Source organism: Cherax quadricarinatus, chromosome 7 (genome assembly GCF_038502225.1).
Source record: "Cherax quadricarinatus isolate ZL_2023a chromosome 7, ASM3850222v1, whole genome shotgun sequence".
Lineage (NCBI taxonomy): Eukaryota > Metazoa > Arthropoda > Malacostraca > Decapoda > Parastacidae > Cherax > Cherax quadricarinatus.
In genome coordinates, this window is record NC_091298.1 from 8724402 (window position 1) to 8741389 (window position 16988).

The window sequence follows — 16988 nt, forward strand, 5'->3', positions numbered from 1 at the left end:
CCCATGGAGATAAGAGAAAATAAACAAGAACAAGAACTAGAAAGAAAATAGAAGAAAACCCAGAGGGGTATGTATGTATATATATGCTTGTACATACATGTATGTGTAGTGTGACCCAAGTGTAAGTAGAAGTAGCAAGACGTACCTGAAATCTTGCATGTTCATGAGACAGAAAAAAGGACACCAGCAATCCTACCATCATGTAAAACAATTACAGGCTTTTGTTTTACATTCACTTGGCAGGACGGTAGTACCTCCCTGGGCGGCTGCTGTTTACCAACCTACTACCTAGGTAAAAAATCATACATGTACTGTAAATTAACATTATTGATAAAATCGCACAATTCTTAATAATAACATCCTTATTTACTACAAGTACAAGTATATGGTTCTAGGTAGTAGGTTGGTGAACAGCAACCGCCCACGGAGTACTACCGTCCTGCCAAGTGAGTATAAAACAAAAGCCTGTAATTGTTTTACATGATGATAGGATTGCTGGTGTCCTTTTTTCTGGCTCATGAACATGCAAGATTTCAGGTATGTCTTGCTATTACTACGTACTTACACTTAGGTCACATACATGTACAAGCATATATATACACACACCTCTGGGTTTTCTTATATTTTTTTGTTCTAGTTCTTATTCTTATTTCTTTCCTCTTATCTCCATGGGGAAGTGGAACAGAATTCTTCCTCCATAGCCACGTGTGTTGTAAGAGGCGACTAAAATGCCGGGAGCAAGGGGCTAGTAACCCCTTCTCCTGAATAGATTACTAAATTTAAAATGAGAAACTTGTTTTTCTTTTTTGGGCCACCCTGCCTCGGTGGGATACGGCCGGTTTGTTGAAAAAAAAAAATACATGGTATACAGGCCTAGCTGACATCAATGACATACTACTATATAGAAAGCCGCTTGTTATGCTGAGCATTTCTGGCAAATCAGGTCACTTTTATCCCAGGATGCGACCCACACCAGTCAACTAACACCCGGGTACCCATTTTAAACTGGTGGGTGAACAGGGACAGCAAATGATTATGGAAACACATCCTTAATGTTTTCCAGCCATACCGAAGGAGATTCAAACTCCAGACCTCAGTGTGTGAGCTGAGTGAGCTAGCGATCGAGATATGGGGCATCTATTTTACTTCGTCCTCTCTGAATATCCAAACCACCTCAACAAACCCTCCTCAGCCCTCTAGATAATACTTTTAGTAACACCGAACCTCCCCAATACTGAGTATAATTGTATAGTATACAGTACATAATATTTATAAATAATATACTACATGATAATATAAAAAGCCATCTTTGGTTTAAAAATCAGAACAGAATTTACAAATAGCTGATGAGAGATACCATGTAAAATAACCTCATAAAAAAAATTAAATGATTATAGCACTAACACACTGCACTGTGCACTGAGAAACATGATGGTTAAGTTAAATTATCCTTAATACTTTGTAACCTTGAATGACTGAATTTACATCATTTTGAGGCAAAATCCTTTAATATTTCTATTGAAGTTGATTACTGTTGTACAGCTTTTAGATTTCAGGTAAGGTACTGCGCATCCTTAACCTTTTGTTTACATGGGATTTCTGCTGAGATTCAGTTGTACACTCAAGATATATAAGAAGTGGTTATGAGCAGTCTTGGTGGAGTTGTGGCCAGCAGCAGTCGTCCATGGGGTCAGCAAGTAGGGGCATTAACCCTTTGACTGTTGGTGTCATATATACATATATGTCTTACAAGCCAGTGTTTTTGACATATTAATACACCAAAATTCTAGCGGCTTCAAATCAAGCGGGAGAAAGCTGGTAGGCCCACAAGTGAGAGAATGGGTCTATGTGGTCAGTGTGTGCAGTATAAAAAAAATCCTGCAGCCTGCAAGCATGAGAGAAAAAAACTCCGACCGTGTTTTTCGATTAAAATGCCGACTTTCAGGTGTATTTTCATATAGTATTTATGGTTATATTCTCATTTTCTTGATCTCATTTGATAGAATGGACAAGACATTACAGAAATACAGATGATTTTGATTGGTTTCACGATGAAAAGGACCTTGAAATTGAGCTCAAATTAACAGAAATGTTAGATTTTTTGCCGATGTTCAGGAGTAAACAAATGACGTCACCTCCAATAAGCATCCAACTAGCCATTTTAATATGCAGTCATGAATGGGTTCACATTATTTATACAATTATTACAATAATGCAGTAGTCTGCATAACAGTAAGTCTTCTATTTTTTGTGTGAATAAAAATTCAAAATAGAAAGCAAGAGTAATATAAGAGGGGCCTGGAGATGTGACTAATGAACAGAGAAAATGTTATTTTAGTGCTAGGAATGTCTGCACTGTTTATTCTGGACCGTATTTTGAAATTGGTATCTTTTTTAATTTGCGTGAAATTGGCCAAATTGCCAATTTCTGACCACTTTATTGGGCGGTTTCTTGTACTCATTTGATAGAACAAATGGAGTTCTAAAGAAATAGCTATGAGTTTGGTCAACTGGAACAATGGAATTGGCCAAAAATAAAGCTCAAAGTGGGCGAAATCGCCAATGCACATATATCGCTGAGATCGCTAACTTCACGAGAGCGTAATTCCGTAAGTTTTTCATCAAATTTCGTACTTTTGGTGTCATTATCATCAGGAAAAGATTCTCTATCATTTCATAAGAAAAAAATAATTTTTTTTTTAATATTTTGCGACACAGACACTTCAGGATTTTGGGTCTCGACAGTCAAAGGGTTAATTGATCTTCTGACACTGGGGACCCCTGCTCTGTTAAAGTCTCACACCCACTGCTCAATCCTATTATGTAGTGAAATTATTTACCTCTATTTATCGCAGTGGTTGATATTTAGTTTGATTAAATGTTACGAAAATAATACATCTTATCTGTAGTGTCTGCATGCCTCTGGCAAGACAGTGATGGAGTGAATGATGGTGAAAGTGTTTCTTTTTTTGGGTTACCCTACCTTGGTGTTAAAAAAAAGTATGCATAAAGAATGGCAGTTGATTTTTTATTGAAAGCTCAACAATATTTAGTATTAAGTTGTTTAACACACCAGCTGTCCTCTACATATCAAGGTAACCCAAACCATAGGAAACACATTCAACATCATTCACAACATAAGAATCACATTTACCATCGCTGCCTAGCCAAAAGTGTGCTGGTATCACATTTAGATGACCTTCCAAATAGCAACATCCTTAGGTTCCTATGAAGTGCAAACAGTGCAAATATTAATTGTAAGAAATATAATGTGGGTTATAATTAAATAAATTGATATTAATTACAAAAAAATTCAACTGAAGTTTAGTAGTATATCTATGTATATATATTTTTTTTCAACAAGTCAGCCATCTCCCACCGAGGCAAGGTGACCCAAAAAGAAAGAAAATCCCCAAAAAGAAAATACTTTCATCATCATTCAACACTTTCACCTCGCTCACACATAATCACTGTCTTTGCAGAGGTGCCCAGATACAACAGTTTAGAAGCATATATAATGATATATAACATACCCTTTCAAACTGCCAATATCCCAAACCCCCTCTTTTAAAGTGCTGGCATTGTACTTCCCATTTCCAGTGCTCAAGTCTGGCTATATAAAAATAACCGGTTTCCCTGAATCCCTTCACTAAATATTACCCTGCTCACACTCCAACAGCTCGTCAGGTCCCAAAAAACCATTCGTCTCCATTCACTCCTATCTAACATGCTCATGCACGCTTGCTGGAAGTCCAAGCCCCTCACTCATAAAACCTCCTTTACCCTCTCCCTCCTCCCTTTCTGAGGACAACCCCTAACCCGCCTTCCTTTCCCTACAGATTTATATGCTCTCCATGTCATTCTACTTTGATCCGTTCTCTCTAAATGACCAAACCACCTCAACAACCCCTCTTCAGCTCTCTGACTAATACTTTTATTAACTCCACACCTTCTCCTAATTTCTACACTCCGAATTCTCTGCATAATATTTACACCACACACTGCCCTTAGGTAGCACATCTACACTGCCTCCAACCGCCTCCTCGCTGCAGCATTTACAACCCAAGCTTCACATCCATATAAGTGTTCGTACCACTGTACTTTCATACATTCCCTTCTTTGCCTCCGTGGATAATGTTTTTTGTCTCCACATATACTTCAATGCACCACTCACCTTTTTTCCTTCATCAATTCTATAGTTAACCTCATCCTTCATAAACCCATCCACTGACACATCAACTCCCAAATATCTGAAAACATTCACTTCTTCCATACTCCCTTTCTCCAATGTGATATCCAATTTTTCTTTATCTAAATCACTGGATACCCTCTTATCTATGTTCACATTCAACTTTCTACCTTTACACACCCTCCCAAACTCGTCCAATAACCTTTGCAACTTTTCTTTAGAATCTCCCATAAGCACAATATCATCAGCAAAAAGTAACTGTGTTAACTCCAATTTTGTACTTGATTGCCCATAATTTAATCCCACCCCTCTCCCCAACACCCTAGCATTTACTTCCTTCACAACCCCATCTATAAATATATTAAACAACCATGGTGACATTACACATCCCTGTCTAAGACCTACTTTTACTGGGAAGTAATCTCCCTTTCTCCTACACACCCTAACCTGAGCTTCACTATCCTCATAAAAACTCTTTACAGCATTTAGTAACTTACTACCTATTCCATACACTTGCAACATCTGCCACATTGCTCCCCTATCCACTCTATCACATGCCTTTTCTAAATCTATAAAAAATATAAATATAAACACACACAAACACACACACATCAAGAAATTAGAGAAAGTGCAAAGGTTTTCAACAAGGCTGGTTCCAGAGCTAAGGGGAATGTCCTATGAAGAAAGGTTAAGGGAAATCGGTCTGACAACAGTGGAGGACAGGAGGGTCAGGGGAGACATGATAACAACATACAAAATACTGCGTGGAATAGACAACGTGGACAGAGACAGGATGTTCCAGAGATGGGACACAGAAACAAGGGGTCACAATTGGAAGCTGAAGACTCAGATGAGTCAAAGGGATGTTACGAAGTATTTCTTCAGCCACAGCATTGTTAGGAAGTGGAATAGTCTGGCAAGCAATGCAGTGGAGGCAGGAACCATACATAGTTTTAAGACAAGGTATGATAAAGCTCATGGAGCAGAGAGAGGGAGGGCCCAGTAGTGGTCAGTGAAGAGGCAGAGCCAGGAGCTGAGTCTCAACTCCTGCAACCACAATTAGGTGAGTTGAGTACAGACACACACAGATACAGACACACACAGACACACACAGACACACACACACACACACACACACACACACACACACACACACACACACACACACACACACACACACACACACCCAACATGGTTTCAGAGATGGGAAATCCTGTGTCACAAACCTACTGGAGTTCTATGACATGGCGACAGCAGTAAGACAAGAGAGAGAGGGGTGGGTGGATTGCATTTTCTTGGACTGCAAGAAGGCATTTGACACAGTACCACACAAGAGATTAGTGCAAAAACTGGAGGACCAAGCAGGGATAACAGGGAAGGCACTGCAATGGATCAAGGAATACTTGTCAGGAAGACAGCAGCGAGTAATGGTACGTGGCGAGGTGTAGGAGTGGGCACCTGTGACCAGCGGGGTCCCACAGGGGTCAGTCCTAGGACCAGTGCTGTTTCTGGTATTTGTGAATGACAAGACGGAAGGAATAAACTCCGAGGTGTCCCTGTGTGCAGATGACGTGAAGTTGATGAGAAGAATTCATTCGATCGAAGACCAGGCAGAAATACAAAGGGATCTGGACAGGCTGCAGACCTGGTCCAGCAACTGGCTCCTGGAGTTCAATCCCACCAAGTGCAAAGTCATGAGGATTGGGGAAGGGCAAAGAAGACCGCAGACGGAGTACAGTATAGGGGGCCAGAGACTACAAACATCACTCAAGGAAAAAGATCTTGGGGTGAGTATAACACCAGGCACATCTCCTGAAGCGCACATCAACCAAATAACTGCCGCAGCATATGGGCACCTGGCAAACCTCAGAACAGCATTCCGACATCTTAATAAGGAATCGTTCAGGACCCTGTACACCGTGTACGTTAGGCCCATATTGGAGTATGCGGCACCAGTTTGGAACCCACACCTAGCCAAGCATGTAAAGAAACTAGAGAAAGTGCAAAGGTTTGCAACAAGACTAGTCCCTGAGTTAAGAGGTATGTCCTATGAGGAGAGGTTAAGGGAAATCAACCTGACGACACTGGAGGACAGGAGAGATAGGGGGGACATGATAACGACTTACAAAATACTGAGAGGAATTGACAAGGTGGACAAAGACAGGATGTTCCAGAGACTGGACACAGCAACATGGGGACACAGTTGGAAGCTGAAGACACAGATGAATCACAGGGATGTTAGGAAGTATTTCTTCAGCCACAGAGTAGTCAGGAAGTGGAATAGTTTGGGAAACGATGTAGTGGAGGCAGGATCCATACATAGCTTTAAGCAGAGGTACGATAAAGCTCATGGTTCAGGGAGAGTGACCTAGTAGCGACCAGTGAAGAGGCGGGGCCAGGAGCTTGGACTCGACCCCTGCAACCTCAACTAGGTGAGTACAACTAGGTGAGTACACACACACACACACACACACACACACACACACACACACACACACACACACACACACACACGCACACACACAGAGTTGACTGTCGATTAAGATAATAGCTAAGTTACTGATAATGGTGTCCAATAAAAAAAAAATGGTCTAAAATGAACTGAAGAACATATGGGAAAAATAGGGTTATGTATATCAGACCTCCTTCCCTCCTAAAAACAGCAAACAAATTTTTTTAAGTCTTGAAATTGTAAAAAAAAAAATCTGATATTAATGTTGGATGTAGTGACGTGTTATGTTTAATGCAATGCTTGTGGAAGGAAAAACTTTGCTTACATAATTTTGAGGACCAAGATGCAGGTGAGGATTCAAGAGAAGAGCCCTTATTAATAAAAGAATTCTCCGCAATATGCAGGGCTTCTGTCGAGCACGCTGTGCACCTCTTACAAGCCCTCCAACAATAGGGCTCACCAAAGCACTTATACCAGGAGATGTTGATACATCTTCACACATTATCTGAAGTGACAAAACAAGTTATAACAAAAATTATATTTCCCACAGAGAATAGGGTCTATATATATCATTGCCCTCAGTGCTAACTGAAAGGTAATGCAGCAGTCATAAATACTATTACTGAAAATGAAAACCCTCTTTAAACAATGAAACTATTTTTACTACTACAGGTACAACACTGATTTTCTGGCAACAGGCAGTCAAGCACCTCTATTAGTCTGGACGAAATTAGAAGATAGCACTAAATAAAAAACTTACTTAAGTGAGGCATGAGAAAAGCATGTGTTTAACTGAGTTACCATTCACTGCTTCCATAGAAAATGGCCAGGATGCTCACTCCACAGAAAATGGGTATGGTTAAAACAATATCATGGGCTATAATAATTTCACCACAGATTTTTAAGAAAAGATAACATTTTGCTCAAATTTTTAACCCCAGAGGGATGTCCACCCAGGAAAATCCAAGAAAGGCAGTGCATCACTGAGGGACTGTCTGTCTTATTTCCATTAGGGTCCTCAATCTTGTCCCCTGGGATGCAACCTACACCAGTCGACTAGCACCCAGGTACCTACTTACTTGCTAGGTGAATGGGACGACAGGTGTAAGGAAACATGCCCAATGTTTCCACCCAGCCAGGGATCGAATCACAGACACTTAGTGCATGGAGCAAGAGCGTTGCTTATCAGGCCACTTATTCTTATTCCTCTTCTTAGCACCTCTATTATTACTAGTACATATTCCATATTGTGCCATGGCTAATATTCAGAGACAAGATAGAGTGATGAAAAGGTCTTAAATGGCGTGATGGTGGAGGGAGTCTGGTGTTTGTATTACATCCAACTCCTGCACCACTAAAACAGTGGAGCTGCCCAATGCATAGTGATGCGTCTCCAGCATGACTGCTGTGGTACTCCTTAACAGAAATGCATGCCATCAGTGGAAATGAATTCTGATCTGACACGCTTCTATTGGAAATGAAACCCTAAATTTAAATTGCAGAATACTGAAAATGCAAGCTATGATAGCACAACTTAACCCTTTCAGGGTCCGTCCCGTAGATCTACGGCTTTACATTCAGGGTCCAAACCGTAGATCTACGCCATGAGCTCAGCTCACTCTGATAAACTGTGAGTGGTAAATTTGGGCCTAGATATGAGAGAATACATCTATGTGGTATGTGTGCACCACATAAAACAAATCCTGCAGCACACTGTGTATAATAAGAGAAAAAAAAACGAGACTGTGTGATTTTCGATTAAAACAGCGACTTTGCAGTGTTTTTCGTATGTTTTTATAGTTGTATTTGCGATTTCTTGGTCTCATTTGATAGAATGGAAGACATTACAGAAATAGATATGATTTTGATTGCTTTTAGCACTGGAAATGGCTTGAAACTGAGCTCAAAGTATCGGAAATGTTAAATTTTTGCCGATGTTCAAGAGTAAGCAAACGACCTCACACGTCTAATACACGCCAGCTGGTGGGTCTAATATACATTCACAAATGTGGTGATGATATTTATACAATTATTACAATATTGCATAATGGTAAATCTTCTATTTTTTGGTGTGAATAAAAATTCATTATGTGAATAAAAAAAAATGGAATTTATTTGTAAAGGCTCAAAATGTAACTAATTAACAGAGGAAATGTTAGTTTAGTGCCAGGAATACCTACATTGTTTATTCTGGACCCTATTTTGAAATTGGAATATTTTGAACTTTGTGTTAAATTGGCCAAATTACCAATTTCCGATCACTTTATTTTGTAGTTGAAACAGTTGACTTGGCAATTTCTTGTGCTCAGTCGATAGAATAGACGTAATACTAGTGAAACAGCTAAGAATTTGGTCGACTGGAATAATGTAATTGGCCTAAAATGGGAGTCAAAGTCGGCAAAATCGCCAATTCATAAATATCGCTGACACATCAAAATTCGCAAGAGCATAATTTTGTCAATTTCCCATCAAATTTCGTACTTTTTGTTTTATTACCTGCACAAAAAGATTCTCTACCATTTCGTAAGAAAAAATAACATTTTTTTTTTTTTTAAATTCTTGGACACTGGGGCACCACTTCAGATTTTGGCCTTGGACCCTGAAAGGATTAAGGTTTCCAACTGCAATTAGAAAGTTTGGCTTATTATAAGTTATTCAAACTCTTTATGTCACTATCCTTATATACTGATGTTACTCTTCTTATTCTATAACATAAAATATCGTGATAAATTTTTTGGAAAACTGATAAAGATAAAGATCTAGGGGTGATTATAAACAAGAGATTATCACCAGGTAATCACATTCCTTCAGCTGTAAGAGAACCTTACTGGGAATATAATGATGGCATAGCTCAAATTATTCTTCAAGTGTATGAATAAAGAAATATTTAAAAAATATTCCAATACATATTTTACTTGTGATTTACCTGTGATCCGGTTCAGGGGTTTTCCTACTCCCGCAGCCCACCCTGGGGCCAGTCTTCCCTGTTGACTGATTGGTCAACCAAGGTACTGTTGCTGGCAGCCTGTTGGCCCACATATTCACCACAGCCTAGTTAATCTGGCATAACATGATATAGATACAGGTACAGGAGACAGAGACCTAAATGTGTATTTTAATGTGGACACATTACTGGGTCTTCATCATATGAAATTTTAAGAAAACTTTACAAAACAAAATTCCAGAAATGTAAAAAAACAGATTTAGTGCTAAGAAACATAAGGTATGAAGAAATACTGTATTTAAGGTTCAAGAATGCCCTCATTAGAAGGCACAAGAAAGGAAAGAGAAATAGTAACCAACTACAAGTTCATAAAAGAAAACACACAAGGTAACACAACTGACAGTGTTAGGTTAGTTTCCAGGCTACTGCCATAAAGCAAATCACCTAATAACATGTTTACATTATCATATATTAAGTTAGCAATAGAACTAGGCATAAAAAAATAATAAAAACATAAAATGCACATTTACTCATTATTACCTTAAAATATTTGTAGTCTTAAATCTAGGTAGTAGGTTGGTAGACAGCAACCGCCCAGGGAGGTACTACCGTCCTGCCAAGTGAGTGTAAAACTGAAGCCTGTAATTGTTTTACATGATGGTAAGATTGCTGGTGTCTTTTTTTATCTGTCTCATACACATGCAAGATTTCAGGTATGTCTTGCTACTTCTACTTACACTTAGGTCACACTACACATACATGTACAGGCATATATATACACACCCCTTTGGGTTTTCTTCTATTTTCTTTCTAGTTCTTGTTCTTGTTTATTTCTTCTTACCTCCATGGGGAAGTGGAACAGAATTCTTCCTCCGTAAGCCATGCGTGTTGTAAGAGGCGACTAAAATGCCGGGAGCAAGGAGCTAGTAACCTCTTCTGTATATATTACTAAATGCAAAAGGAGAAACTTTCGTTTTTCCTTTTGGGCCACCCCGCCTCGGTGGGATACGGCCGGTGTGTTGAAAGAAAGATTTGTAGTCTTAATGTAGGGTGAGGTGAGTAGCATTTATTGCAGGAAGTAGTGGTAGCCTGCCTGGGTACCACACCTCACAATTATGTTTGTTTTACTATGATGTATATATTTTCTTTATATGATATATAGCATATTTATTACATAATTTTGAAAAAAATGTTATATATGGATTAATGAAAAATGTCTATAATAATGTAATATAAGACAAAGCACCCCAGAGCAATTATTATTATCATGCTTATTGCCAATGACATAACTTGTTCACTGAGTTTAAAGATGGATAAATGAAAATGTCTATAATAACGTAATATACAACATTTAAAGAGCCCCAAAGTGATTATTATTGTTACTATTATTATTATTATTATTATTATTATTATGGCATCTTCATCACTAGTGAGGCACTCTTAGTGATTTTAATGTGTACCTGCATTCCAGAAGAGTGTGTAAGTTTAGTTAGGTACAGGTACACACAAGTACTATTATCAATGTACTATACATAAAATACGTACACAATAACTTTAAAACATTTAAAATTTTGGAAAGTTTCCAGACATAACTGAAAGATAAGGAGCTCATGGAGGATGTAAATAAACAGAGTGGAGCGCGGACACCGTAACAGTGAATCAGGAAGCCATATAAAACAATTTTTGGGTCGTAATCTTAAATGTCTGTATTAGCGAATCTCCGTAAAGCGTGGCCCTACTGTATTAGAATTAAGTGAAAAAGAGTACACTTCAATCATAACCCCTTCTGTTCTCTACAAAGAGGTAATAACAAATGAGAGCTAACTCTACCATAGCAATATACAACAATCAGATAATCACCTTAAAGAGATCATTTGATGGGCCAGTAATGACTGTGAAAAGCATCTGGTAATATTGAAGGTGTTCAGGTGACAGTGGTAGAAGTGCTGGCAAATACTCACCTCCACCTTCCCCTTTAACCAGTGTGTGACCACTGATAAATGGCCACTCACCTGAAAAAAAATACACACACACTAGTGTTTAAAACTTTTAGTATGGAAGCTACTTCAAAATGGTCTAAAATCCTGTCTCATCCAGATGAAAAATATCTCTAGAACAATATCCATCCTCCTCAATGATTTTGGCCAACTTTTTTAGAGAACATATATTGTCGTATGTTACGAAGAATTCTTCAACACTTGTTCAACCTTTGGACGAAGACCTACTTCGACTAGTGGATGGTACCACTATGACCCCGCCTCCGCCTGCTTCACCTCACCTCACTGCAGTATATAAGCCACGTCTACGGCCCTATGCTATACATTCTACAAGATTGATGGACTGAACACATCGACTCCAGGCTGAGGGACTGATTACCTCATACTCCTCCTCTCCTTACGCCTTCCTCTTTGTATTGGACTGATGAAGCCACTGTGTGGCAAAACGTTTCCTGAATAAAGATTCCCATATGCTGCATAAGTGTCTCAATCTTCAACTTGTTGGTTTTTCAAACCATTCATCACAACTGTCAGACACTGCAGCATCATGGGATCTTGTTACAAAGAATTCTTCAACACTTGTTCAACCTTTGGACGAAGACCTACTTCGACTAGTGGATGGTACCACTATGACCCCGCCTCCGCCTGCTTCACCTCACCTCACTGCAGTATATAAGCCACGTCTACGGCCCTATGCTGTACATTCTACAAGATTGATGGACTGAACACATCGACTCCAGGCTGAGGGACTGATTACCTCATACTCCTCCTCTCCTTACGCCTTCCTCTTTGTATTGGACTGATGAAGCCACTGTGTGGCGAAACGTTTCCTGAATAAAGATTCCCATATGCTGCGTAAGTGTCTCAATCTTCAACTTGTCGGTTTTTCAAACCATTCATCACAACCTAAATGTTGTGTAGGTTATGTTTGGCTAGAAAATTATGAAGCCACCCCTGGTCTGCCTGGAATATTTCATTACTGGAACTCTTGATTCTCCTCAAGGTCTTCAAACAAATTTATTGTCTTGGCTAGAATCTTACTGATAAATGCTTGAGGGCGCACAGCATCATGTTTGATCATACACCCAGATACTGAAAATGTTTTCCATATCAGCAAAGTCCATAACAAATAACAAAATTTTACTACACTGTACAAATATGTTCATGCAGAATAAGATTATTTCTAACCTCTAACACATGGACTACCAGGTTGATGAAAGATGTCTCCACTAAGGGCTGTACTTGCAAGATTGACTGTAGGGTCATGAGCAATATGAACACCAACCTCTGGTATTGCCTGCCACTCAACTGGCTCACTACCTGTATATCTGTAAAATAGTATTAAACTTTAATTTAAATAGTACTAAACTTTAATTTAAATTACACAAACAGGTCATTACACAATCTTATATGCATACAAGCACCAAAAAGAATTAATATTCTGTATACACAATACAGTATAGCTAAATAAGAGTACAGTGACTTTAAAAATAACACAATGTAAGAAAAAAATTACTTATGAAAGTAAGCATGTCTGAAAATTACAAAAAACAATGCATACCCCATTACAGAAGTGACATCCATCCATTTCAAAGCACGATTTATGTCATCTGGGGTGAGCCGGCGACGTTTACAATGTTTCAGAAACTGGCCACACACCTGACAGATTAACAGTAAAATTAGAGAAAAGTATAATTTAAAACAGATGAGCCAATAAACCTTTGATTAAATGAACTAATGGGGGTGAGGAGAGGTGCAGATGTCTGATGATGATGACTGCTGTGGATAGAGATGAAATTATTTTGCCTTAACTGTAATAACAAATAATTCATTAACTAATGTACTTTATCCTTTTCTTTCAAATCAACTGACACGGTGGAGTTTATCTCAGTTCTGAAATCCATTAAATTCAGATCCATTAAATCAAGGGTTCACTGTACATGTATTTAGCATTTTTCTAGAAAAAACTTTAGTGACATTTATACATATACAGGACAGTATTTTTACACAAAAATAGCAGTCATAAAATGAGAAAAAGTTTAATCCTCCAAAGGAAATTATGTAACTGTAAAAACATATTGTGTTTCAATCCAAGATAGAGTACAGCTGTATATGTAGTACTGTACTCAGACACATCATAATTTTTAAATAAAACGTTAAAACATGAATGAATGCCATGTATACTTTCTTATCTCCCTTTTCATTTCCAAGGACTGTGCTATGCAATATATTACAGTATCAATAAACAAATACTGTAAAATAAGTAATTTTTTTGAGTCTACCAACACTAAAACTGAGAACTACTACATCTGTTACCCAGCATGCCTGGACTGACACAACTCCCAGATTTATGCTTTTTTTTCATTTTTTACAAATTTTGTGTGCAGATGACTAGAATGTTACTAGTCTAGTGTTGAGTAACATGATACATTCCATGTATCAACTAAAAGTTGCAAAGAAGTTATGTAGCATGATTTTCTTATGCTTAATGGACAGGGGATCTAACCTTCACCACTCCTTGCCATGAATGACCCACATATGTCTAGAGCTTCAAATAATAATATTTCACATTAACATGTACATATATTTCAAATTATGGAATGAATTACGATGTTTATTTAATGTAGCTCACATTTAGTGTTTGTCGTAATCTGTATGTGACATCAGCAGCAATAGACCGAGCCAAGTCTTGAGATATATCCGCTATACCTGCTGCTTCACCCCATGTTATGACACTTTCCACCGCCACTTGTGCACACCGTTTCTCTTCACCCTGTTACAATAATGAAAAGGTGTCAGGTATTAACAAAGCATACAACTCTGAGAAAATAATAAAAATTGGTTATAACTACAGTGATTTAATGTTTGTATGAATGATATTGTTTTATATTTATTTTGACTTTGTGCTATTTCTTAAGCTGATCTAAGATTTTAAAATAATATGATCCCTTGTGCTATTTTTGGGGTATTCTTTGGAGCCATTGCATGCCTTAATCATTTATCTATTAAACATAGGATAGGTCTGGGTGCATAAAAAACAACTAAAAAATAAATCAAACTTATACTTCCAATTCCTCTTCACCTAAGTAGGTACCTGGGTGTTAGTGGCAAATAAGACAAGACGGTTCCCGATGACACACTGACTATTGAGTTATCCTGGATGACTAACCCTCTGGGTTAAAAATCCAACCAAAATTTTATCTTATTTGAAGATTTCTTTCCCAATATAAATAATTCACGTATTGGCCTCATTGGGTAACCTGGATTATATCTTCATGACTTAGCATCGCTTCATGCCTACCTGGAGTTTACCTGGAGAGAGTTCCGGAGGTCAACGCTCCTGCGGCCCGGTCTGTGACCAGGCCTCCTGGTGGATCAGAGCCTGATCAACCAGGCTGTTACTGTTGGCTGCACACAAACCAACGTACGAGCCACAGCCCGGCTGGTCAGGAACCGACTTTAGGTGCTTGTCCAGTGCCAGCTTGAAAACTGCCAGGGGTCTGTTGGTAATCCCCCTTATGTGTGCTGGGAGGCAGTTGAACAGGTGAAGTAAGTTTGTTCAGATATACACAAATACAGTTACACAGATTATCATACATAGCAGCATATGTGTAGGGAACCTGGGATAACCCAAAAAAAAGGTCAGACAGAAATGAACATCAAGCACTATAGACATTTAGATTAGATTTTGCCACCGAAGTGGCTACTTTATTGTGCACCCCATATCCATCCTGTGGACGGTAGCGCGAGAGCATATGGATACACAAAAGGCCTAGGAACTAGGCCCCAAAGGGTTAACAGGAATACATATGGATTTATATCTACATATCTATAGTTCACTTATCTGTTACAAGCAAATTTAGGATATACTAAGCAAATTTAGGAAATTTGCTTAGTATATCTGGTATCTTATTTTCATTAATAAGATATCTTGACATATCACATAGGTTATTATACTGTCTCTGTATTCCTCAATAAGTGGACAATTAAGCACATAGTGTTCAAGAGAGTGACCATATGCCTGATCACATAATTTACATTTAGTTTGATCATCATCTGTGTGTCTCCCAAACTGCCAGAAGTACTTGTAACCAAGCCTAAGCCTGGCCACTACAACATCAGTCAGTCTGTTCACATTGCAAGTTGCTCCATAAACATACTTATCTACGTTCATGTTATCATAGTGGGTTATAGATCTACTCAGGCTTCTAACTGCATTCCTATAACAATCATCTTCATTATTTACTTCTCTCCTAATATTATTCCTAATGCTAGACACAGTTATACCAAAGTTATATTCTACATTCTTCTTCTGAGTACTCTTCTTGGCTAACATATCAACTTTATCATGAAGGAGTAATCCAATGTGTGATGGGATCCATAGCAATTGTACATTAATTCCTTTGTCCCTAATTTTTGAGTATCTATACCTGGCTTCCCCAATGAGCATGTTGTTGGAGTCATTATATGAGCCAAGAGCCTTCAATGATGACATAGAATCAGTAATGATGATAGAGTCAAGCTCAGTGTCATAGGTTAGCTTTAGTGCCATTAGGATTGCAAACAATTCAGTTTGCAGTGTAGACGCCCAGTTGTTAATTCTTATGCCTAACTCAACAAATTTATTATCGTTCTTAACTAGGGAGGTGGCAACAAGAGCAGATGCAGCCCTGCCAGAAGACTCTGTTTAGATCCATCAGTGTATATAACTTGTGATAACTTATTACTACCAGCTAGGCGAAAAATTTCTTCTTGAGCAGTTGCTCTAACAAGAGATTTAAGGAAGGGATTACTAGCAATGAGCTTCTTGGGAGGGACTTGTAGGTATGTGATATTAAATGAACACATCTTCCATGGAGGGGTGAAATGCTCTTGTTGCCTACAGTGATACAGTTCATGTAGGTTATAAAACTTAATGCAATTGCACGTTTTCACAATCCATTTAGATCTCTGTGTATTTACCTCTAGACACTTGGTAAGATTCACTGTGACAGTGTCTGGTTCGTTTCTCAACATTCTAATACCAAGTACAGTGTTAATTTCAACAATCCTATCACTGATACTAGAAATACCAAGCTCCTTCCTCATGTTAAGAACTTTTGTAGATCTGGGACAGCCAAGAATAATCCTGAGCTTCATTTTGCATTAACTCCAAGGGTCGGAAAGAACAGCATTTTGTGTATAATCTTAACATACACTTGTTGTACATAACTTTAACATAAACTTACCTAAGTAATTAACACTATGTATGGCAACTGTGTTTATGTGTACCTGTCCCTAAATAAGATTATCTACTTACCCGATTTTCATTGCCATCAACCATATTATAGTGTATTATTGTTGTTGTTGTTGTTGGGGAGAAGGGATGAGAGATCTCGAGGAGCTGTATGAACCCTAGAGCCTGAA

General features: G+C 38.4%; 1 protein-coding gene across 1 annotated transcript in view; it reads right to left on the reverse strand.

Annotated features, from left to right (window-relative positions):
* Positions 1-16988, reverse strand: part of LOC128687006 (TAF6-like RNA polymerase II p300/CBP-associated factor-associated factor 65 kDa subunit 6L) — a 43829-nt gene extending 26841 nt beyond the window's left edge. Inside the window, exons 1-6 of the mRNA XM_070082264.1 lie at positions 16882-16988; positions 14215-14355; positions 13144-13241; positions 12771-12910; positions 11446-11597; positions 6967-7146 (exon numbers count right to left, since the gene is read on the reverse strand). Of these exons, the coding sequence (XP_069938365.1) occupies positions 6967-7146; positions 11446-11597; positions 12771-12910; positions 13144-13241; positions 14215-14355; positions 16882-16905 (735 nt within the window). The 5' untranslated portion in view covers positions 16906-16988. The remainder of the gene's footprint in view (positions 1-6966; positions 7147-11445; positions 11598-12770; positions 12911-13143; positions 13242-14214; positions 14356-16881) is intronic.